This window comes from Bidens hawaiensis, unplaced genomic scaffold, assembly GCF_021521415.1.
Source record: "Bidens hawaiensis isolate Kalapana, Puna unplaced genomic scaffold, B.hawaiensis_p1.1 tig00012904_1, whole genome shotgun sequence".
Taxonomy (NCBI): Eukaryota; Viridiplantae; Streptophyta; class Magnoliopsida; order Asterales; family Asteraceae; genus Bidens; species Bidens hawaiensis.
In genome coordinates this window covers 74,026-98,797 of record NW_027492077.1, presented here as the reverse complement: position 1 = coordinate 98,797, position 24,772 = coordinate 74,026, and the positions used below count along the sequence as shown (strand labels likewise).

Genomic DNA, 24,772 nt, shown 5'->3' with positions numbered 1-24,772 from the left:
AATTGTAAATCATACATCTTCAACCATAAATGTTGCAATAATAATAATAATAATAATATTAATAACGTAGCCTTGACACAAGTCATTCCATCACATGTAATAGCATACCGTTAACATTCTTTACACCATATGTTTTTACTTTTTACTCACAACAAAACAAATAATAATAACAATAAAAGAAGAGAGTGAAGAAGAAGCAGCAGCAGAAAATGCAAGGAAACCGGCAGCGAAATCAAAAAGAGGCGGGTTTACCTTTAACCCGAACCATGGACGATTCCGACCATTCTGCCGCCAATCGCCGCCGTGCTAATTCCAATACTAGATTCTTCTCCGACAACGAGAAGGTTCTCGCCTTTCATGGTCCTCGTATTTACGAAGCTAAGGTATACTGCATTCTCTAACTTATTGTTTCTTCGCTTATTCTTATTATTAATACGCGATTGATTGATTGATTGTGGAGACTCGATATAATAATGTGGACGGATTATTATTATTATTATTATTATTATTATTATTATTATTATTATTATTATTATTATTATTATTATTAGTTGTTTGTTGAATGAAGAGGTAGGTCCCAGCAGAGCCCAGTTGGACCCGCAAGACTCACCTAAAACAGGGACGTCTGCGCAGTGACCAACTGCTCCAGCAGGACCCACCATGCTCAAAGAACCTTACGCGCAGTACGCCAGCTGTACCCGCAGGGAAAGCCTCCCAATGGTGAAGTACCCCGCCTGTTCCCGCAGCTGCGGATACAAGCCATCAGGGAAGGCTACCCGCACTAACAGCAAGGCTACACGCACAAGGTGTTAGTTACTTCAGTAGTCACATGAAGGAATGAGCAAGGCGGGAATGCTCCCGCCCAAGTGAGCCAGTCCGTATGCTTCTGGAAGGTCTTTCGTACTATACCTACTAAGGTATGGGCGGAACAGACAAATTGACCAGAGCAGCCCATGAACCAATCACAGGGTGACAGCTCACCGACAACAATACGAGGAGGAGCACCCTCTAGTACTGTTTGTCACTATTAGCCGCTGCCTACTCACCAACCCTTACGAGGGGACGTGCGCAGCCTACAGTTGGTGGAACAGTGCGTAGCCGGCAATAAAGGAACAGTATACAGCCGACCTTATTACTGTTGGCCATAACCTATCCACCAACCAGCATGGCCTGTGCATAGTCCACTGTTGGTAGAACAGGAATACTATTCAGCCGGCTGTACCTGCTTGGAAACCTACCCTCGGCTATAAATACTCCAACACCTTGGAATGGTAAGGACATCACCTTGGAATGCTTGGAAACCTACCTTATTACTGTTGGCCATAACCTATCCACCAACCAGCATGGCCTGTGCATAGTCCACTGTTGGTAGAACAGGAATACTATTCAGCCGGCTGTACCTGCTTGGAAACCTACCCTCGGCTATAAATACTCCAACACCTTGGAATGGTAAGGACATCATCTGATATCTCAATCTTATCTAGCAATCTCTTAATATACACTCATATTCAGAGCAATCTAGTCTGATTCTCACGCCGGAGGGTGGTCACAAGGGGGAACCCCCCCTTCTCAGTGACGAGCTTACGGTGTCTGTTTTGCAGGTCCCCTGAAGAACAACCTTCTCTGCTGGACCTCATCCGTGGGAAACATTACTTAACCCCCAGATTATCTATAATCTGTCGTGGGTTCACCTAGTGTTTCTTCATTGGCGCCATCCGTGCATAAAAACTAGAACTAATTTAGTTTTCTCAAAATTTCTGAAGAAATGGTTAACGTTACTCCGGTCCCAAGGCCAGTAACCGACCAAGAAACCCCGGTAACCACAACCCTAGCAACTGGGGGGAACACCGGCGGTTACACAAATCTTACGAACACTACCCCGACTACCCAAGCCGGGGCAAGTGCGGTAAATATTCCACTAGGGTTCACTGATGCCCAGTTGGAAAAACGAACGAGGGCCCCTCGCCAAACACTAGATCAAGTGAAGGCGTGGGCCGAAGCACGTCAAAGAGAGTTCCAAGCTGAATTGGATGAACGCTTGCGTTCAGTTCAACAGGCTGACGAATTCGGCAGTACTCACCAACAGCTCAACATGAACAGCGAGTGCGAGTACTCAGACGAGGAAAGAGAAGAATCCGATACCGACGCAAACCCTCGCCATAAGGCGAAAGGGAAGCGTAAGGAAACGGACTTCCAGCCAAAAAGGAATTTTGGGGAAGCTTTTAAACCAACAAATGCGGAGAGAAACCCGCGTGACTTCTCAAAAACCTTTAGGCCAACTGCTACAAATGCAGGAAAGTCAAAGTTTGCAAGGGACATTGCGGAAGCAATCGCCCCGAGAAGTGCCAAACAAATGTCTAACATTGGCACTTATGATGGTCTATCCGACCCAGACGACCACCTGAACAAATTCATTGCGGGGGCAACCGTCAGTAACTGGACGGAACCCACGTGGTGTTATATGTTCCAGATGACTCTGGTTGGAGCGGCCAGGGCATGGTTCGATCGTTTGCCGGTCCACCACATATATGACTGGGCGGACTTTCAGAACAAGTTCAGCCAGCATTTCAGCCAACAGAGGAAATACACTGAGGAACAGTGGACGATCCTCAACTGCGTTAGAGAGGAGGATGAATCTTTATTAGACTTCATCACCCGCTTCAACTCCAAAAAGCTAAGTCTCGGCAACGTAAGTGAAGATCTTGTTCGCGCCGCTTTCATCCAAGGCGCCGAATACCCGGAGCTTATCCGCACATTGACGGGTAAGGATGGCATGCCATCAACATGGGATGCCATCATGACGGCGGCCAAGCGCTTTGCCGAGACGGAGAAGCAACTGGGAAGGGACCTTTCCCAGAGTACACACCTCTACACGCAGAGGACAAGAGAGAACAATGTCCGGATCGCCCGGCAGAACAAAAAGAGGAAGCTAGGTATCTGGCAGTCAAGGGTAAACTTTGACACCTCATCCAGCTCTCGCTCTCTTGTTGGCGGAAGAGATCGCAAACACCCTTCAAGCCAAAAGCACCGGTGGACGCCACTCACCAAAAGCGTCACGGAGATATTTGGCACTGAAAAGCTACCGTGGCCAAAAGCTCCAGTGATCCGGCACCGACCTAATGCGGATCAGAGCAAATCCTGTGACTTCCACGGGACAAAAGGTCACGGTACGGAAGAGTGTACATCCTTGAAGGATATTATTGAAGCATTCGTCAAGGATGGAAGACTGGCACACCTGGTGGCATCAATCAAGAAGGGAGGACGGAACGACAACCGGTACCGAGGCAACGGACGAAAGCCCGTTGACATCAGCATCAACATGGTTCATGGTAACATCAGAGGAAGAAAAAGGCGAACGCCAGAACCATGTGCGTGGAAGGAAGCTGAGGTGCGCTTCCCGCGAGTGCCAGGAGGACCCAGCAAAGAAGGCCCTATCGTCATCAAAAGCCAGCTGGGGCACTACATCACCTCCCGCACTCTTGCTGACAACGGCTCATCGTCGACGGTGATGTACAGGCAGTTCTTCGACAAGCTTGATGACGAAGACAAGGAACGCCTGGAAACGATCTGCGCATCGATGGAAGGGTTTGATGGCAGCACAAACACCCCCCTGGGTATCCTATCTTTCCCTGTCACTCTTACGGATGGGAAGCACTCCCGCACTGAAGATGTGGACTTTGTCGTGATGAGGAAGCCACACCACACATACGACATTCTCTTCGGGCGAGACGGGATGGCAAGATTCAACGCCGTGGTATCCTCAGTCCACGGCATGATGGGATGGCCAACAGCTGAGGGTGTAGCGATGATCACCGGCATTCCCCAGGTATGCATCGCATCTGTCTCATCTAAACCCAAACCAAAGATGGCTAAACCAACCATCACCGAACCAGAAAGATGGGCCTTCAACGGCAAGTACCCGGACCAGGCCGTCACCATTGGCCCAACAATTGTTGATCCCACACGCACCTTACTTAAGCGCTTGTTACAAAGGAACGCCGACATCTTCGCGTGGACACCAGCTGACATGACTGGTGTACCCCGGGGTAAGGCAGAGCATAAGCTCAAATGCGATCCGGCTGTCACGCCGATCGTACAAAAGCGCAGAGTAATGGGGCCAGAACAAACTAACGCGTGTAGAACCCAAGTCAAGGAACTCCTTGACGCAGGCATCGTACGCGTTAGTAGATATCAAACTTGGGTTGCAAATCCCGTTATGGTACCGAAGAATGACAAACAATGGCGCATGTGCATAGATTTCAAAGATTTGAACAAAGCATGCCCCAAAGATTGTTATCCGTTACCTGAAATTGATCTTAAGGTGGATTCGTTGGCACCATTCCGCCTTAAATGCTTCCTGGATGCGTATAAGGGGTACCATCAAATCCACATGGCCGTTGATGATCAGGACAAAACCGCTTTTCGGACGCCCGATGGCACATTTTGTTATCAAATGATGCCATTCGGACTTAAGAATGCCGGGTCCACATACCAACGTCTGATGGACAAAGAGTTTCATTCCCAAATTGGGAGGAACTTGGAAGTCTACATGGATGACTTGGTCATCAAAAGCCCTGACCCAGAAGCGATGTTGAAAGACATCGAAGAAACTTTCAACACGCTCAGGAAGATAAACATGAAGCTCAACCCGAGCAAGTGTGCCTTTGGAATGGAGGAAGGGAAGTTCTTGGGGGTCATCGTCACTAAAGATGGCTTCAGAGCGAACCCTGAAAAGGTCGAAGCCATTATCAAAATGGAATCACCTACTACCATCAAACAGGCTCAGACACTTAATGGACGATTAGTGGCACTTAATCGCTTTTTGGCAAACCACGCGGATAAGTCGTTTCCATTCGTGTCAACATTGAGAAACTGTTTAAAGAAAACGCACTTCCGCTGGACACCTGAAGCGGAAGCAGCTTTTCAGGAGATTCGGTCACGCTTGATCGAACTCCCAACGCTGACAGCACCAAAAGCGGGAGAGGAATTAATCCTATACCTTTCCGCAACTGATAGAGCAACCGGGGCAGTCCTGCTAGTAGAACGAAAAGGCATCCAGATGCCAATTTACTATGTTAGCCGTGTCCTAACAGACGTAGAAACCCTGTACTCTACCCTAGAAAAATTAGTCTTAGCACTAATACACGCTTCACGCAGGCTAAGACGATATTTCCAGGGTCACCCAATCACCATTCTCTCAAACTTCAAACTTGCAAACGTTCTAGGCAAACCCGAGTTATCGGGACGCCTAGCCAAATGGGCAATTGAGTTGGGGGAATACGCGATAAAGTATAAGCCAAGACCAGCCATAAAAGGCCAGGTTCTGGCCGACTTTATTGCGGAAGTGCCTACATCGCGGGAAAAAGAGTGCCAGGAAGAGGCTCAACCCTCTCCAGCACAAGACATCAATGATGTCTGGCGACTCTACACTGATGGAGCAGCCAGTAACGAGGGTTCAGGCGCAGGGCTAAAGCTAACCAACCCAGCAGGCCAAGAATACACTTACGCTATTCGACTGGATTTTCCAAGTACGAATAACGAAGCCGAATATGAGGCATTCTTGGCTGGGCTGAGAATTGCGCGTAAGATGGGGGTGAAAAACTTGGAAGCCCACGTGGATTCCATGTTGGTAGCCAATCAAATCAACGGGACGTACACGGCCGTGAACGACACAATGGCCCTGTACCTCACACAAGCAAAATCCCTTATGCGCGATTTCAATGACTGCAAAGTCATACACGTCAAGCGAAGTGAAAACAAATCTGCGGATGCGTTAAGCAAGCTTGCATCATTAGCCTTCACCCACTTAGGAAAGGATATCCGCATTGAACTTCTCCAGACACCATCGGTCCCGCACAAGGAAATTTATGTCATCCAAACAGGCACGGAAACGTGGATGACACCAATAATAAAATACCTTGCGGCAGGTACACTACCGGAGTCCAAAACACAGGCAAGAAAACTACGCTGTAAAGCACTGAATTATCAACTCATCGATGACATCCTTTACAGACGTAACTTTCTTGGCCCACTCTTAAGATGCGTGGACAACCAAGATGCTGACTACCTCCTAAGGGAAGTACACGAAGGCATCTGTGGAGTACACGCAGGTCCCCGCGCGGTTGTAGCCAAGCTAAACAACGCGGGATACTTTTGGCCGGGGATGCATACGGATGCACTGGCATACATCAGAAAATGCAGGTCTTGCCAGCTTTACGCACCCAACACGCACCGCCCGAAGAATGAACTTGTTCCAGTCACTTCTTCATGGCCATTTCAGAAGTGGGCCATCGATGTGACAGGCCCATTTCCTACAGCAGCAGGAAATGTTCAATTCCTTGTGGTAGCCATCGACTACTTCACCAAGTGGATAGAAGCAAAACCTCTAGCCCAAACAACCGCAAAACATATCAAAAAATTTATTTGGGAATTTATTATTTGTCGTTTTGGACTTCCACTGAATTTGGTGAGCGATAACGGCACCAACTTTGCTGACAAGAAGCTACAACAATGGCTGAAAGAACTTCAAATCACCCACACCTTTACCTCAGTGGCACACCCGCAAGGTAATGGTGAGGTGGAAAGAGCAAACAAGAGCATCGTCGAAGGCATCAAGAAAAGACTCTTGGAACACAGATCCGGTTGGGTGGACGAGCTTCCGCACGTCCTTTGGGCAAACAGAACGCTGAAGAAGGCCAGTACGGGAGAAACCCCGTTCAGCCTCACTTATGGCACTGAAGCCATGGTCCCAGTCGAGATTGGTTTACCCTCACCAAGGGTCTTGATTCAGCCAGAAGACAATGATGCGGAAAGACGGTTAGACCTTATGCTAACCGAGGAACGCAGAGACTTAGCCGCAGTGCGTGAAGAGAACTACAAGCGACAAATGCAAAAGTACTACAACACGCGGGTAAAACTCTGCAACTTCAAAATAGGAGACTACATACTGCGTAACAACGAGGCTTCGAACCAAGAACGCCCAGGAAAGCTGGCCCCGGTCTGGGAAGGGCCATACATTATCAAAGAAGTCCTGGGAAAGGGCGCATACCGGCTCGAAAGGCTCGATGGCACTCCCATCCCAAGAACATGGAATGGAGCTCAATTACGCAAATGTTATATGTAGATCAATTCCAAAACTTGTAAAGAAAAGGCCTAGAGCCACTTCTAATGGAAATGATTCTCCTTTCATAATGTGTTAACTTTACCTTTATACTTACGAACTTCCCACACTGGTGCCGGTATTCACCGCATGAATGGGGAAGAAGTAAGTCGTTACGTGTGGAAGGCGGCAAAACCCGCATAAACACAACGTTAAAAATAAGGAAAACCTACACGCAGGTCAGATGTAAGTAAAGTTTAGCCATCCTTGTAAGTGCAAGTGACGGTCCTACCCGCACAATCACGAACAAGGAAGCAAAACTTCAACCTATCATCTACCACGTTCAAAGGTTATCCAAAAAAGGATACGGAAAACCTACACGCAGGTCAGATGGTAAAGTTTAGCCATCCTACTACGTGCAAGTGACGGTCTTACCCGCACAATCACGGAAGAGGAAGCAAAACTTCACACCTATCTACCACGTTCAAAGGTTAGCTTATCCTCAAAAGATGAGGAAAACCTACACGCAGGTCAGATGGTAAAGTTTTGCCATCCTACTACGTGCAAGTGACGGTCCTACCCGCACAATCACGGAAGAGGAAGCAAAACTTCACACCTATCTACCACGTTCAAAGGTTAACTTATTCTAAACACTTGGAAAATTGCTAATTTAAACTAAAATATGCAAGTCATATAACGTTTATAAAGCAAGGAATCCAATAAAAGAAACGGTCTTACCCGCACAAAAGATTTATATTTCATAAATATTCGTTACAAGAATGGCCGGGTAACTACCCGCCTACAAGAAAGTAAATCTATACAACTATATCTATCCTAGCAGCGGGAAGGGATCTTCAGGATCAGGCTTCAGGGCCACTTCCACTTGGACCAGCCCCATCAGTAGAGCGTGGCAGTTCAAGGAAAGCTCTGAGGATAGCTAGCCCGTCATCAGCAGCAGTAACTTCATTCACCTTCTCCACCACTGGATGCGGGAAGGCGGCGTATTGATTTACTGCTTGGTCGTATACAGCTTCGGTATCTACATTGAATAAAGGGAAGTTGGAAGGCGGGATGCCTTTCTCAACGAACCCTAGACCAAGCAGAAAGCCGGCCTTTTCCCCATCCTCGTGAGAAGCGTTGAGGGCTGCGCTCATAGCATCGTCGTAAGATGTCTCTGAGAAGACCCGATGCACAACCTACAAAAGAAAATATACAAGTGAAACCTTTTCTATTTACAAAGAAAAGTGTAAAGACATGAAAACATACCTGAGACAACGCTTCTCGAAGAAGCCATTCCTTGGCAGCCAGAGCTTCTTGGAGGGCAGCTTGAGCTTCGTTACGGGCGCGTTCGGCTTCACTCTTGTTGAGGTTGGCAAGCAACACCTCTTTAGCCGCAGCCTCTTTGACGCCCTTTAGCTTACGCTCGGTATGGTCAAGCACCCCCCTCTGGTCCAGGATTTCTTGAAGCTTCTTAGCATCCTCCATTGCCAAGGCATCATGAGCCTGCTGGAGAGCCTCTAATTTTGCTTTAAGCTCTTCATTCTCCACGCGTAGAGGCTCAGCAACAGCTTCAGCCTTGGTGGCCCTCTCGGTTGCGTTCCTCGCAGTTTCCTTAGCCAGCCGAAGCTGTTCATTAACAGCTTGGGCAGCCTTGGAACGGGCCTCGAGTCGAGCCTGAACTTCAACCTCAAGAGCCTTGAAGGCCTTCTCCTTCTCCGCAGCCGCTGCGGAGAGTTTTTGGTTCTCCTCCCGGATAGCCCGCGCCTGAGCTACCTCTTTAGCGCGAGCTGCTTTTAACTTGTCGTTTTCACGACAAAGCAGCTCGACGCGTGGCTGCATCCGGGCGAGGAGAACCCGAAGCTCATTGCATAGCCTACCCTCTTGGTAGCTAGCCATGGCTTCCCCCAACGCACCACTGGGAGCAGCGTGACGAGCCCATTCCACGCACTCCACAGGGGTACGAAGGGTTGTTCCTCGGCGTATGTTCCATCGCGGAACATACACTTCATTGGAATCCGACACTGCATAAAACAAAAAGCAGTTAGGAAAAGATGATAAAAAATATATAAGTGAAAAAGGGCCAAAGGAACCCTACGCACCTGTAGGGTCAATAACAGGCCGATAGCCGCCGAACCCATCACCTGAACCCAAAGGAAATCCATCCAAGAGGTCAGGCAGATGGGAAGGTGGCAAAGATTGGCGGGAAGCCCCATGCGTACCTGAGGGACCGGCCGCCGTGGCCGATGGCGGGGGCATGGTAGCAGCCGCCGTGGTCGCCGCCGCGGTCGCTGCCGCGGAATCCGCAGCAATGGTAACCGCCGGCTCGGTGAATGATGCTGTAAAAATCGCACTCACTGCCGGCGGTGATGTCATCTCGGCTGGAACAGTCGGCTCAAAGGAGCGAGCAACTGATCCAGCGGAAGCAGGCGCAGGCGCCTGGGTCGACGCCTCAGGTAGGCTGACCAAGCCTACCGTCATTGGCGGAGAGGTACTACTCGGCCCTTCACCCTGGAATGCGTCAACATCCACACCTGCGTAAAGAAGAAAAGTGTTAAAAAGGATAAAGCTATGAAGATAAAAGCTGAAGGAAGTTGTACTTACGGGTTTTCTTGAGCCTAAAGGTACGGAGAGGCGGGAACGGACTCGATGGAGCCGGCCTCTTTGCGCCGGTCACCGTCGTCTTCTTGGGCTCTCCGGAGGTGACAGTCGCAACCTCCGGAGCCGTGGTCTTATCACCACCGGGATTCCCCGCCACCTCCTCGCTCTCAGTCTCCGAGTCAGACAGAGGCACCGGATCGGCAGTGGAGGCCACCTTCTCCTTTCCCTTCCCGCCGGCAGCCTTCTTCTTCCGCACCAAAGGAGGACCATCTGCGGATTCCTCATCAGAACAGACGATTAGAGGAATTCCAGCAGAGGTTTCAACATTGAGGGGTCGAGGGTTGAAGAGCGCCTTACCTGGCCGCCTAGCGCTAAGGATCTCATGGCCTAGCGGATAGACCTCCACGAACCGATCCGCAGTTTGTTCGAGGATGGGCAACTCGTTCTCGTCAAGAGCGCGAGTACCCATCCGTACGGGACCGTCAGCCTCCCGCGGGTTAAGGAGCGACTTCAGGTCGTTCCCCTCTGAAATAAACAGGGAAAAAGTTAGAAGAAATTTAAAATCAACAAAAGGAAAGAAAGCATACTGTAAGGAACAGAGTTCGAACCGTATTCGAGGACGATCGGAACCTTCTGCGCGTCCGCCGCCTTCCAGACCCGGCTCATCCCCAACATGACCATCCCGGACTCCGCAAACCGGTAAACCGGAGATTGGATCCGAGATATCCTCAAAAACCATTCCGCCTCCTGGTAGTTGGAGGCGTGAAGGCTTGGGAGAGCTTGCCCATTCTTAAACTTCATGGCAAGGGGAATGGCGCGAGCGGAGATAAAGAAGAACTCCCGCTTCCACGCGCGAAGACTGCGCTCGGTCGCGCAAATCTTTAAACCCTTAATACGGGTTGTCAGGGTATACCACCCCTGGATGCACCTCCAAGTGTAGAAGGTCATCAGGCGGTCAACATGGGCCTCGATGCCCAAAATCCGGCACACCCACTCGAAGTGGCGAATCTTGGCGATCGCCATGGGGTGCAGCTCGGTCAGATGAACACCGTGCCTCTCAAGGACACGGTAAACAAACTTTGTCAATGGGAACCTAAGATTCCCATAGACGAAGAATGCTGCATAAACCCCGATCTTGCCTCTGGGGGCATCGTACACAGTCTGATGGGGTTCAGGAAACTCAGGCTCGAGAGGATCGAGCATGAACTTCCTGACAACATACCGGTACAGATCGCCGGGCAGAGCACACTGGCACTCGCCAGCAGTACTCTTGTCATCGGCTGCAGACTCGAGATCACGTGAAGACATCTTGCAGAAAGAAGAAAACGATTTCGGGAAAATGCTTGCCTGAAAAGGTGAGTATTTGCCGGAAATCGCTAAGAAGAAGAAGAGAAGGATGAAAGTGTGGATTACAAAGAGCCCTCTCCCCCTTTATATACTAATCGCAATTAATGCGATGAATTTAATGCGGAAGAGAGAGAAAACGAAGGTGCAATGAAACCACGACACGTGGCAAAAAGCAAGCTGGCAACAGCTGTTGACAGGACGCATACCATTAATTTCGCGGCCACGCGCCCGAAAAATCGCGCCCACGCGCCTGAAAAAGCGTCTGGAATGACCATGTACTGTCACGTCACCATAACTTCCTGCACGTCCTGACACAGTCAGAAGAAACCGTCGCACGACGTTTCAGATGTTTGGACTGTTCCTATCTTTCCACCAACTCTTCGAATTTCAAAATTCAAAATTCAAAAAGATTCAAGTGAGCGGGAAAATACCCCTTACCTTGGCAACCAAGTAACCGTAAGACGGACGCAGGTACAGTGTCAAGGCAAAACCCTTCACATGCCTAGCACCCGCAGGGAATTGAAGCCAAGAATAAACTTGGCAACCAAGTAACCGTCAGACGGATGCGGGTACAGTGTCAAGGCAAAACCCTTCACATACTTAGCACCCGCAGGGAATTGACGCCAGGAATACCTTGGAAATAAAGTAACCGTAAGACAAGTGCGGGTACAGTGTCAAGGCAAAACCCTTCACATACTTGGCACTCTGCAGGGAATCCAAACCAAGAAGGATCTTCTGGGCAATGCTTGCGGAAACGGGAATAACATCCCCGCATGACGGGAACGTCGAGAACTATATTGTTTGAAACTCCAAGATGGAATTGGTGGTTTTAGCATAATTGATCACTATGTTGAAAACTACCAAGACCCCATGGAGAATCCACACAAATGGGACTCAACGCTCCTGATGTGCGAGGAGGTTACAAACCTACCCGCTTCATACCCAAAGATCAAGCAGAAAAGTCGGGAATTTCTGCGTGACATCAGGAAAACCACGGGAAGAATCACCACGGAAAACCTAAAAACTAAACCCTTTTCAAAACCCTTAGCTAAGTCCAAAAGTTCACCTCACTTATTAATAATTCATGAGAAGAACATTGGACTGGGGGGACTTGAAGAGGTAGGTCCCAGCAGAGCCCAGTTGGACCCGCAAGACTCACCTAAAACAGGGACGTCTGCGCAGTGACCAACTGCTCCAGCAGGACCCACCATGCTCAAAGAACCTTACGCGCAGTACGCCAGCTGTACCCGCAGGGAAAGCCTCCCAATGGTGAAGTACCCCGCCTGTTCCCGCAGCTGCGGATACAAGCCATCAGGGAAGGCTACCCGCACTAACAGCAAGGCTACACGCACAAGGTGTTAGTTACTTCAGTAGTCACATGAAGGAATGAGCAAGGCGGGAATGCTCCCGCCCAAGTGAGCCAGTCCGTATGCTTCTGGAAGGTCTTTCGTACTATACCTACTAAGGTATGGGCGGAACAGACAAATTGACCAGAGCAGCCCATGAACCAATCACATGGTGACAGCTCACCGACAACAATACGAGGAGGAGCACCCTCTAGTACTGTTTGTCACTATTAGCCGCTGCCTACTCACCAACCCTTACGAGGGGACGTGCGCAGCCTACAGTTGGTGGAACAGTGCGTAGCCGGCAATAAAGGAACAGTATACAGCCGACCTTATTACTGTTGGCCGTAACCTATCCACCAACCAGCATGGCCTGTGCATAGTCCACTGTTGGTAGAACAGGAATACTATTCAGCCGGCTGTACCTGCTTGGAAACCTACCCTCGGCTATAAATACTCCAACACCTTGGAATGGTAAGGACATCATCTGATATCTCAATCTTATCTAGCAATCTCTTAATATACACTCATATTCAGAGCAATCTAGTCTGATTCTCACGCCGGAGGGTGGTCACAAGGAGGAACCCCCCCCTTCTCAGTGACGAGCTTACGGTGTCTGTTTTGCAGGTCCCCTGAAAAACAACCTTCTCTGCTGGACCTCATCCGTGGGAAACATTACTTAACCCCCAGATTATCTATAATCTGTCGTGGGTTCACCTAGTGTTTCTTCATTGAAGAAACTGTTTTGGATTGGTTTTGATTAGTTTAGTGGATTTGTTATTTGGCTCAATTAGGTTGCTAGGGTTTATAATTTTGAAAACTGTCGATTGATGTAAGTATTCATGTTGTTTGCGTGTTTGAATGATGATTTACACTTTTATTTTCGGCTACAGTGGACTGTATGTGCTATTGAAATGAAATATTTTGGTTTTAGATTATTGAAACTATTGAACTTTTTATAATGTTTTGTAGTGTAGGGGTAATTCAAGTTGCATTTTGTTTTGTTTGTTTACAGATGTGGTTTTGGTTATGTTTAGTAGTGTTTCGGATGGTATGATAATCGATTGTGTGAAAATATAACTAGGTTTTATATAATATTTAATAGTTAAGAGTTGAAGTTGTTTAATATTTGAAGTAGAACAAATAACACTTGTTTACATAGACAGTGCAAGTGTTTGTGCTGTATGATTTACATATGTGAGGGAGAATATACTTAGGGCTGCAAGCAAACCGAACAAACACGAACAAGGCCTTGTTCATATTTGTTTGCTAAAGAAATAATGTGTTCACGAACAATTACCGAACGAGATTTTATGTCCGTGTTCATTATTAAGGAAATGAATGTGTTAATGAACACAAACGAACACAAGTAACATCGGCGGAGCCTAGAGATTGAGATTGATGTATTCAATAATGTGAATAATGGGACCAATGCGAAAACAATGTGAGAACATGGTTTCCTTAGGGGTGATAAATTAAAGAACATAAAATGTTTAGATAAAATAAATAAATGTGCAAAAAACTTTCATGAAAAGCATATACAAATGTTCATAAACACATTACCGAACAGTTTGGAATCTGTATGGATTGATAAGTACAGATAGTTGATGATCTGGCAATTGAAGACGCGCGCAAATGTTTTATGTTTCATGCACTGATTATGCTGCTAACCCTAGTTATATGTTATTTGTTATGCTATGCGTCACATATTACATTTCATTTAACAGTTCCACAATTGTGTATGCAAAGTTTTGTTTTTCTATAACTGCTTATTCTGAACTAATCTCAAAATGTTAAACCATATAAAGTTATTTAATCTATGTCTTTTATCAATTTGCTGAAATGATACAAAGGACTTTTCATCTGATCTTTTTATGTGTTCTGTTTTCCTCTTTTAATCTTGTAGGTACTCAAGTCTGAGATAAAAAAGAATGAGTGGAAATATTTCGTTCATTATCTTGTAAGTATCTACTTTGCCTGATTGTTCTGCATATAGTATCAACTCATTTAACAGTGATGTAACTTTGCCTGATTGTTCCACATTAGTGTTTGTATTGCAATGTTAACTGATGGATACCTTTGTTCTGTTTTGCAGGGCTGGAGTAAAACGTGACCATTTGTGTTCCACTGTGCATTGTTTTTTATATAAATCATATTATGTATTGAAATGAGAATGGTGCATGCACAACCTCACTCGTCTCACGAGTGAGATAAATCTGATGATCAAATTTTAGTGCCCAAATTCTAAGGAATTGAAACTCAATATATAATTGAGCGCCCACACACATATCTACATCATCATCTGCATTAGTACACTTCATTACTTCAGACCTTTATTTGGGCGTTATGATTTTAGTTGTAGACATAAATAATGACAACGAAGAGGGTAAATCTTTGTGCTTAATGGTGCAACTTGCAAACCTTCACTCTTTTATGAAATTGGAATGCTCTAAACCTCCCTAATTTAACTGCTTTCAGTTTGTTTTTCATTTTTTTTTGTTTATTTCTAAATAAGTAGACTGCAGAAGCTGTTGGATAATCTGCAAACAAGAAATAGTAATAACGAGTACAAAGAACCGGGCTTGTGTTTGACACAATTCCCTTAAACAGATTCCGAGTCTGTTCCCAGGGTACGCCGGTTTCAAACAGTACCAAGACGCACTGCCGGACCTAACAAACTTGCCTGAAATCGATCGGTAGCCTTGAACGCGAATGTGATTTGTGTGTGTTTTTATTCTGAGCGAGCTAAAACAGTAGCATCAAGAGGGTTTTATACTCATCAGTGTTTCCACCGAAGAGCTGTCATTACCATGATCATAAAGCCTGATTTAAAGACCATAACAGATATGCCACCGAAGAGTTGTTCATTAAACATACTCTTAAAGCAGCAATAAAAAATTGATTAATGACGTCTCTTAATGCAGCAGTTACTACTTGACTGATGAGATAACAAAAACGGGTGTCACGCAGAGCCGGTTATTTCGAACGGCATTCGTGTCCGCAGGTCGCGCGGGCGACGCATTGGTTCAGAAAATTTTCCTGACCCAGAACCTGATTTTCCACCCCCCCCCCCTGCGCGCGGGTAGGTGTCCAAGTAAAACGTAACAACAGATTTAATGGAGTCTACTTGTTTCCCTTTATAACCCACTCCTCATTATATCCCCACACCGATGTGGGACACTCACTCACATTCACACATAAATTCTAACAATCCCCCACATGAATGGGAGATACTATCAGAAACATTACCCTTCCGATTTCAACAGTTGAGTTTTGCATACGATAGGTAGATCTAACTCTTTGAACCTTCGCTTATGAAGTGCACTTGGCCCACTAGCACTGAGTAGAACTCGATGTCTTTGAACTCGTTTGCCGTTTATGTGGACGACTGTACATTTCACACAAGACTCTCCCTGACAACGTCAAGTCCTCATAGTTGTGTCCGTTAAGGTCATGGACACGTGCCTGGTTCTGCGAGAGCTCTTAGGTATTGTGCCCCGCCAATACCCTTTGAAGCGACCCCACTTCTCTCTCACATAGGTGATTCACTAGAAATGTTAACCTTAGTCGAATCATTAAAAGTCATAGACTTAACCTCAAACTTTGTCACTTTTAGGAATGGACTAGGAAGATTACTAAATCTTTTTAGTGAACTCCCCTTTTAAAGGTTGGGTGTTAAACAATTCTTCCCCACAGTGACCTCATCTGTTCATACAAGTAGGTTGTCCTATTGAACTCAGATCTTGGGATCTCCAGTCAGCTGAGTTAGGTTTCCTTCGCATGAACTTAATTTTTCAAGGGCTTTAGTCCCATTCCCATGGACGACTTCTGAACTAACTCTCTACTTAAGCCTTTTGTTAGCGGATCCGCAATGTTATCTTTTGACTTCACATAGTCAACAGAGATAACTCCTGTAGAGATTAGTTGTCGTACCGTATTATGTCTACGTCTTATATGTCTGTTTTTTCCGTTATACATTGTGCTATGAGCTCTGCCAATTGCCGATTGGCTATCACAATGTATGCATATGGCCGATGCCGGCTTCGGCCACCTTGGTATATCCTCAACAAATTGACGTATCCACTCTGCCTCTTCACCTGCTTTATCCAACGCGATGAATTCTGATTCCATCGTGGATCTAGCAATAACCGTTTGCTTTGACGACTTCCACGATATTGCTGCACCTCCGAGTGTGAACACATATCCACTCGTTGCCCTGGAATCATTCGTATCAGATATCCAATTTGCATCACAGTAACCTTCAATAACTGCTGGATATCTATTATACTGCAGCCCGTAGTCTCGTGTGAATCTCAAGTACCGAAGCACCCTTGTCACACACCTCCAATGAATTTCATTTGGATTGCTTGTGTATCTACTTAGTTTACTTACAGCATATGCTAAATCTGGTCTGGTACAACTCATTAGATACATCAAGCTACCTATAATTCTTGAATACTCTAATTGGTTCACAGGCTCACCTCGATTTTTGGCTAGATGTTGACTCGTGTCAATCGGAGTTCTAGCCACATTAGAGTCATTTCCATTGAACTTCTCAAGAATTTTATCCACATAATGAGACTGACTTAAAACAAGTCCATTCTGGATTCGCGTGATTTTAACGCCCAAAATCACATCCGCTAAACCCATATCCTTCATATCAAATCTTGCTCTCAGGATATTCTTTGTTCCAGTTATCACTTTTTCATTGCTTCCTACAATGAGTATGTCATCCACATACAAACATAATATGACATATCCGTCTGGTGTATCTTTTACATATATACACTTGTCACATTCATTTATCTTAAATCCGGAGTTAAGCATGACATGATCAAACCTTTGATGCCATTGTTTTGGAGCTTGTTTTAAACCATATAAAGATTTGACAAGCTTGCAAACTTTCTTTTCCTGTCCCTTGGCTATAAAGCCTTCGGGTTGCTCCATGTAAATCTCTTCCTCTAGATTTCCATTTAAGAAAGCCGTTTTCACATCCATTTGATGAACTTCCAAATTTCTAATAGCTGCAATGGCAAGCACCATTCTGATGGAAGTTATTCGCGTTACTGGCGAATACGTATCAAAGTAATCCAGTCCTTCTCGTTGTTTAAATCCTTTGATTACCAATCTTGCCTTATACTTCTCAATGGTACCATCTGGCTTCAATTTTTTCTTGAAAATCCATCGATATCCTAGTGGTTTACATCTAGCAGGAAGATCCACTAGCTCCCAAGTATGATTCTGTAAAATAGAATCTATTTCACTTTTAATTGCCTCCTTCCATTGAGGTCCATCTGAGGAGTTTACCGCTTCTTGATAAGTTCGCGGTTCTTCCTCAACCATATAGGTGAGGAAATCAGGACCAAACGATTTCTCGATTCTTTGTCTTTTACTCCTTCGAATATCACTGTTATCAATTTCAGATTGTCCTTGAGATTCGTTGTTTCCAACCTTTTCTCTGAACATATTTTCCATGTCTGGGACATTCTCTTCGGATGAATTTTGTAAGTCCGTTTTGGGTCCTTTTAAACATGGAAAAATGTGCTCAAACCATGAAGCATCATTTGATTCCAATATGGTGCCTTTGGACACCCCAGGGTTTTTGGAGTCATACACCATAAACCTAAGAGGACCACGCATTTGAGTGTATCCGATGAACACACAGTCTACGGTTTTTGGACCTATCACCAAACGCTTTGGTGGTGTCACTACCACCTTGGCCAGACACCCCCACACTCGTAGATATTTATATGATGGTCTGTCTCCAGTCCATAATTCGTATGGAGTGATATCCTTTTCTTTCCGGGGAATTAAATTTAGAATGAAATTTGCTGATAATAACGCATCCCCCCACATGTCTTCTCTCACCCCAGAGCTTATTAGCATGGCATTCATCATTTCTTTTAAGGTTCGATTTTTCCTTTCCGCCATACCATTCGATTGAGGTGAGTAAGGAGGAGTAAGTTCATGTATAATCCCATTTTTTGCACATAAATCTGCAAAAGGATAAACATACTCACCACCTCGATCACTCCTTACCTTTTTTATCTTTTGGTTTAGTTGATTTTCAACTTCGGCTTTAAACAAAACAAATTTGTCAATAGCCTCGTCCTTACTTTTGAGTAAGTACACATAGCAAAATCGCGTGCTATCATCAATAAACGTTATGAAATATTTATTTCCACTTCCCGTAGGAATTGCTTTCAAGTCACACACATCTGTGTGTATTAATTCAAGTGGACTTGTATTTCGTTCAACCTTTTTGAACGATGTTCGAGTTTGCTTTGCTTCTACACAAGTTTCGCATTTATGGTTTGAGTCAATATCAATCTTTGGTATGCAGTTTAATTTTATCATGTGACGAATGGAATTAAAATTAACATGACCTAGTCTACCATGCCACGTGTTAGAAGACTCAAGCAAATAAGCAGAACTAGAACCAGTCTTATTCATTCCATTGATAACCATTACATTTAGTTTAAACATACCATGCAAAGCATAGCCCTTTCCAACATACATACCATTTTTGGTCAACACAACTTTATCAGACTCAAACACCAATTTAAAGCCAAACTTGTTTAACTGCCATCCAGACACGAGATTCTTACGAATCTCTGGAACATACAACACATTGCTCAATGTAAGTTCCTTTCCTGAAGTCATCTTTAGGATCACATTTCCTTCCCCTTTGATATCAGCAGTGGCAGAGTTACCCATGAAAAGTTTATCTTCACTTGTCACTTCTTTAAAAGTATTGAACATACTTTTATCAGCACACACGTGGCGGGTGGCCCCGGTATCAACCCACCACTCCTGGTTATCTGACCCAACCATATTTGCTTCAGTAATCATCATTGTGAGGTCAGAAATCATGGCTACCAGGTTATCCACCTCATTCATCATGTTGGCCTGTTTAGATACCTCCTTCTTGGGAAGCTTGCATTCACTAGCCTTATGTCCAGGCTTATCACAATTGTAACATTTCCCTTGGAATCTTCTTTTCATAATTCCTCCTTTGGGTCCAAAATTTGACCCTTTGGATTTCTTGAACCCACCTCGCTTGTTATTGTTATTGCCTTTAAATGATCTACCATGCTCTACCACATTGGCCTTAGCAATTTCAGGAATGACATTCTTTTTAATAGCAACCTTATTATCTTCTTCAATACGAAGACGTACAACCAAGTCTTCAATTGTCATTTCCTTTCGCTTATGTTTCAAATAATTCTTGAAATCTATCCAACTCGGTGGCAATTTTTCAATGATAGCAGCTACTTGGAACGTTTCACTCAACACCATTCCTTCTGCATGAACATCATGAAGAATGACTTGCAATTCTTGAACTTGACTCATGACAGTTTTTGAGTCGACCATAGCAAAATCCAAGAACTTGGCCACCACAAATTTCTTAGAACCTGCATCCTCGGTTTTATATTTTCGTTCAAGTGATTCCCACAGCTCTTTAGCTGTTTTTGCTTTACAATACACATTGTAAAGTGAATCAACCAATCCATTAAGGACATAGTTCCTGCATAGGAAATCAGAATGATTCCATGCATGCATCGCGCTGACTGAATGAACAGTCATGGCGTCCTCATCAACCTCAGGAGCGGTCTCAGACAAGAACCTAGCCAGATTCAATGTCGTTAAGTAGAACAGCATCTTCTGCTGCCAACGTTTAAAGTTGACTCCGTTGAACTTCTCGGGTCGCTCAGCATGGGTTGCCACAGCATTAGGCAACGGTGCGACCAAAGCAGTGGTAACAGCAACAGATGTTGTGTACACTGGAGGAACTCCCTCGACACCAGAGGTCGTAACAGGAGCAGAAAACACTGACTGAGACGTTTGACTATCCATCACCGAAATCGGTAAAGCAAAATATAAGGAAAAATAATAATAATAATCTGTTTAAGTTTGTTGGATAATCTTCAAACAAGAAATAGTAATAACGAGTACAAAGAACCGGGCTTGTGTTTGACACAATTCCCTTAAACAGATTCCGAGTCTGTTCCCAGGGTACGCCGGTTTCAAACAGTACCAAGACGCACTGCCGGACCTAACAAACTTGCCTGAAATCGATCGGTAGCCTTGAACGCGAATGTGATTTGTGTGTGTTTTTATTCTGAGCGAGCTAAAACAGTAGCATCAAGAGGGTTTTATACTCATCAGTGTTTCCACCGAGGAGCTGTCATTACCATGCCAGCCACCGAAGAGTTGTTCATTAAACATACTCTTAAAGCAGCAATAAAAAATTGATTAATGCAGCAGTTACTACTTGACTGATGAGATAACAAAAACGGCCGTCACGCAGAGCCGGTTATTTCGAACGGCATTCGTGTCCGCAGGTCGCGCGGGCGACGCATTGGTTCAGAAAATTTTCCTGACCCAGAACCTGATTTTCCACCCCCCCCTGCGCGCGGGTAGGTGTCCAAGTAAAACGTAACAACAGATTTAATGGAGTCTACTTGTTTCCCTTTATAACCCACTCCTCATTATATCCCCACACCGATGTGGGACACTCACTCACATTCACACATAAATTCTAACAGAAGCATCACATATATCAATTTAAAGGTTTCCTATATATATTGGCATGTGTAATTCGATTTAAGTTATGATGAATCGAGTTTATAACTTTATATATTAACCATTTATTGCTTGAAGTAAAATATGTTTTACATTGGATACACATATATTAAAAGAGATCATTAATATAATTTCTGATAAACTGACATAAGTAGAATTTTTTTTTCTGTTAAACCTGTTAACTATGTGGGAAACCTTTTTGTCACGCACACACGCCTAAATGATAACATGTGCAATGCCTTTTTTGCAAAACACATGTTAATTGCAAATTTGTTATTTTGGTGACAGCTGGGATGAATGGGTTGGTGCTGAGCGGTTGATGAAACAAACAGAAGAAAACTTACGTAAACAGCAAGCACTTGACAAAAAACAGGGCGTGGAACCTAAGTCAGCACGCTCAAGTCATACAAAGTCAAAAGTATCCAATGGTATTCCCTCATACTTTCTACTAGTTATTTTTTGTAGGTTATATATGTCTCTTCTTTCCATTAGTTTTTGTTGGAATTAAGTGGAAATTTGATATTTACTCTTCAATTTTTCTGGTGTTCAACGAAATATAACCGAAAAATTTTGTTCTGTCAAACTTTACAGATTCAAAGGTGGAAAAGGATAAGGATAAAGATAAGGTGAAGAGCAATGGTATATCCTTTAAACTCAAGCTCTCACTTTTAACCATATAGTAAAAGTTAAATTTCATTTAATGACTCAATGTTCCATCTTTTAACTATGCATTTTTAACTATTGTCTACTTACCTATCATTTGAACTATTGTAGGGTCAAAAGGGAAGAAAAGAAAACTTGAATCGAACGCTGAGGTATTTTCAACTATATCAAATCTTGTGCTATAATTTGATTATAGTCTCCGTGTTCCATATTTAAGTTCCGCTTTACAACATGTATAAAACTTCCAGAACATGAAACCTATTCCATAACGCTTTTATATTTGATGACAGAAGGAGAATGCAACTTTTGAAAAACTTGTGGACATTGATATCCCACAAACCCAAAAACAGCAGCTTGTTGATGATTGGACATATGTCAACGGACAGAATGAGGTAAACTCAACTTATATTGCTACATGCTTTGTATTATTTTCATTTTCCCAATCATTGATAATAAATGTCTTCTAGCAGCTTGTTAAACTTCCGCGTTCTCCAAACGTTGATGATATATTGAAGATGTACCTTGAATATGGGTCAAAGAAGGATGACCTGTAAGTACACATCTATTTGTCTTAGTCAATTTCAGATTAAAAGATGTTTTAAGTTAATCTATAATAATGCCTTGAATACAGGATGCCAGATTCAGTTGAAGAGATTTTGAATGGATTAAGGTGTTACTTTGACAGGGCCTTGCCTGTTATTCTGTTATATGATAAAGAGCGTGTACAATATCGCGAATCGATTAAAAGTGGCGTGTCTCCTTCAACCATATATGGTGCTGAACATCTACTTCGCTTATTTGGTATGTTTCGCTTTTAAGCATTACTGTACTTATATCATACTAACTACACATGCATTTGTACTCCCGAATTGAACAACTCTCTGCTTATACTTATGACAAACCAGATACTTTATATTTATGACAAGCCAGATATTTTTTTACCGAAGTACTCGAACAGTTGAACAGTACCACTTTAATTATATAATTATACTTGTATATGTACCATAAAAGATTCTGAAACATGTGCCTCATTTTATCATTTTAATGGTCAGACACGTATGAATTGTAACACAACTTACACAACTACCATAGCTGTTGTTCTTGTTAATGTGCAAGTTTTTTAAAACACAGCTCAACATTTGTAATGTAAGTATGTAACTTATATACAAATAACTAGTACCCTGCAATGGCACGCTTTAGATATCTCGATTACCTGTTTTAAAGTTTTTTCATATTGAAGAGGTAGGTCCCAGCAGAGCCCAGTTGGACCCGCAAGACTCACCTTGAAGAGGGACGTCTGCGCAAGGACCAACTGGTTCCGCAGGACCCACCATGCTCAGAGATGAAGACCTTACGCGCAGGACGCCAGCTGTTACCGCAGGGAAAGCCTCCCAATGGTGAAGTACCCCGCCTGTCCCCGCAGCTGCGGATACAAGCCATCAGGGAAGGCTACCCGCACTAATAGCAAGGCTACACGCACAAGGCACTAACTCAATAATTCAGTGTCACCTGAAGGAATGAGCAAGGCGGGAATACTCCCGCCCAAATGAGCCAGTCCGTATGCTTCTGGAAGATCTTTTGTACTATACCTGCCAAGGTATGGACAAAATAGACAAGATCTGACCAAAGCAGCCCATGAACCAATCACAGGGTGACAGCTCACCGACAAACAGTACGAGGAGCATGCTCTAGTACTGTTTGTCACTATTAGCCGCTGCCTACTCACCAACCCTTGTCGTGGCACGCACATAGCCTGCAGTTGGTGGAAAAGGAATGGTACACAGCCGGCCTGGTCACTATCAGCCGCTGCCTACCCACCAACCAGCATGGCACGTGCGTAGCCCGTAGTTGGTAGAACAGGAATATTATACAGCTGGCTGTACCTGCTTGGAAACCTACCTTCGGCTATAAATACTCCAACACCTTGGAACGGTATTATGATATGGTATTTTACCTTCACTAGCTATTTCTCTCAATATACACTTATATTCAGAGTAATCTAGTCTGATTCTCACGCCGGAGGGTGGTCACAAGGAGGAACCCCCCCTTCTCAGTGACGAGCTCACGGTGTCTGTTTTGCAGGTCATCTGAAGAACATCCTTCTTTGCCGGACCTAACCCTCGTGGGAAACATTACTTAACCCCCAGATTATCCGTAATCTGCCCGGGGTCAATTAGTGTTTCTTCACATATATTATTTATATGTTGTATGTTATGAAGTATTGACTTATTTTTAGGGATTTATATTGTCATGAAATTTACATATTTTAGATATTTCACGCATTTTATGGTTGATGATATGCATGTAATTTATCATATTTCAATTTGTTATAGCTGTTAACAACGTACAATTATATAAATTTAGAATATAAAAAAAAGGTATCTATTTGGAAATCCCAACGGGTATTTTTGACAAACTAACGGTACACCCGATGGGTAATTAATTAATTCCATTACAAATACCTGACGAGTATTGGACCACGTACGGGACACGTTTTTACAACCAGGTATGGGACGGTTTTTCTTGGGTGAAGTTATGATTAGGTATCTAAGATTCTAATTCTAGGTATATCACATCTAAATATGAATATGATGCAGTGTGTATTCTGTCATGCAGTTAAGTTACCTGAGCTATTGCCGTACGTAAACATTGAAGACGAGCTGATGTCATCCTTGCAAGAATACTTTGTCGATATTCTCAAGTAAAACTCTTCATTCCATTTATTTCCGTCAACATAAGTCATTCTTTTTAACTTTTAAATATTTATCAGTCACCTTATATTTTGTGTTTATGTAGGTTTTTGGAAAAGAAACATAGCTCTTTCTTCCTTTCTTCATATGATGACTAAAGAATTTCTGAAGCTTCAGTAGAGAGGGGCAAATTGGGAATATCACTCCACCGCCTTGTTTAATTTTGTTTACCATCACAGTCTACAGATGCAAACACATCATGCGCCAATTTTGTTGTGGCTAGCTCATGATCTTCTTTTTATAGGCTTATAATTATCCTTTTACAATGAATTATCAACCTTGGTTCATAGCCATGTGTTGTATAGTTGCTATGCATTACCAAAATATAGCACAAACTTGACATGGCATGTCATGCCATGTAATTTTGGTGATTTATTGGCTTT

The 24,772-nt window shown here is 44.1% G+C and overlaps 1 protein-coding gene across 1 annotated transcript; it reads left to right on the top strand.

Moving 5' to 3' along the window:
• Window positions 1–24,772, top strand: LOC143542563 (protein MRG1-like). Its single transcript, XM_077035123.1, has 11 exons — window positions 1–383; window positions 14,297–14,350; window positions 14,486–14,499; window positions 21,265–21,404; window positions 21,568–21,615; window positions 21,751–21,791; window positions 21,930–22,031; window positions 22,110–22,189; window positions 22,271–22,440; window positions 24,256–24,340; window positions 24,436–24,772. Exons 1-11 carry the CDS (start codon window positions 210–212, stop codon window positions 24,485–24,487), a joined length of 960 nt encoding a protein of 319 aa, XP_076891238.1. The 5' UTR covers window positions 1–209; the 3' UTR covers window positions 24,488–24,772.

What these genes read in the sequence shown, in the direction of transcription:
- LOC143542563 (XM_077035123.1), top strand. Translation starts at nt 210, where the DNA reads ATGCAAGGAAACCGGCAGCGAAATCAAAAAGAGGCGGGTTTACCTTTA. An exon ending in CTCGTATTTACGAAGCTAAG is followed by an intron (nt 384 to 14,296) that starts GTATACTGCATT and finishes TTAATCTTGTAG; the next exon opens with GTACTCAAGTCTGAGATAAA. An exon ending in AACTTGAATCGAACGCTGAG is followed by an intron (nt 21,792 to 21,929) that starts GTATTTTCAACT and finishes ATTTGATGACAG; the next exon opens with AAGGAGAATGCAACTTTTGA.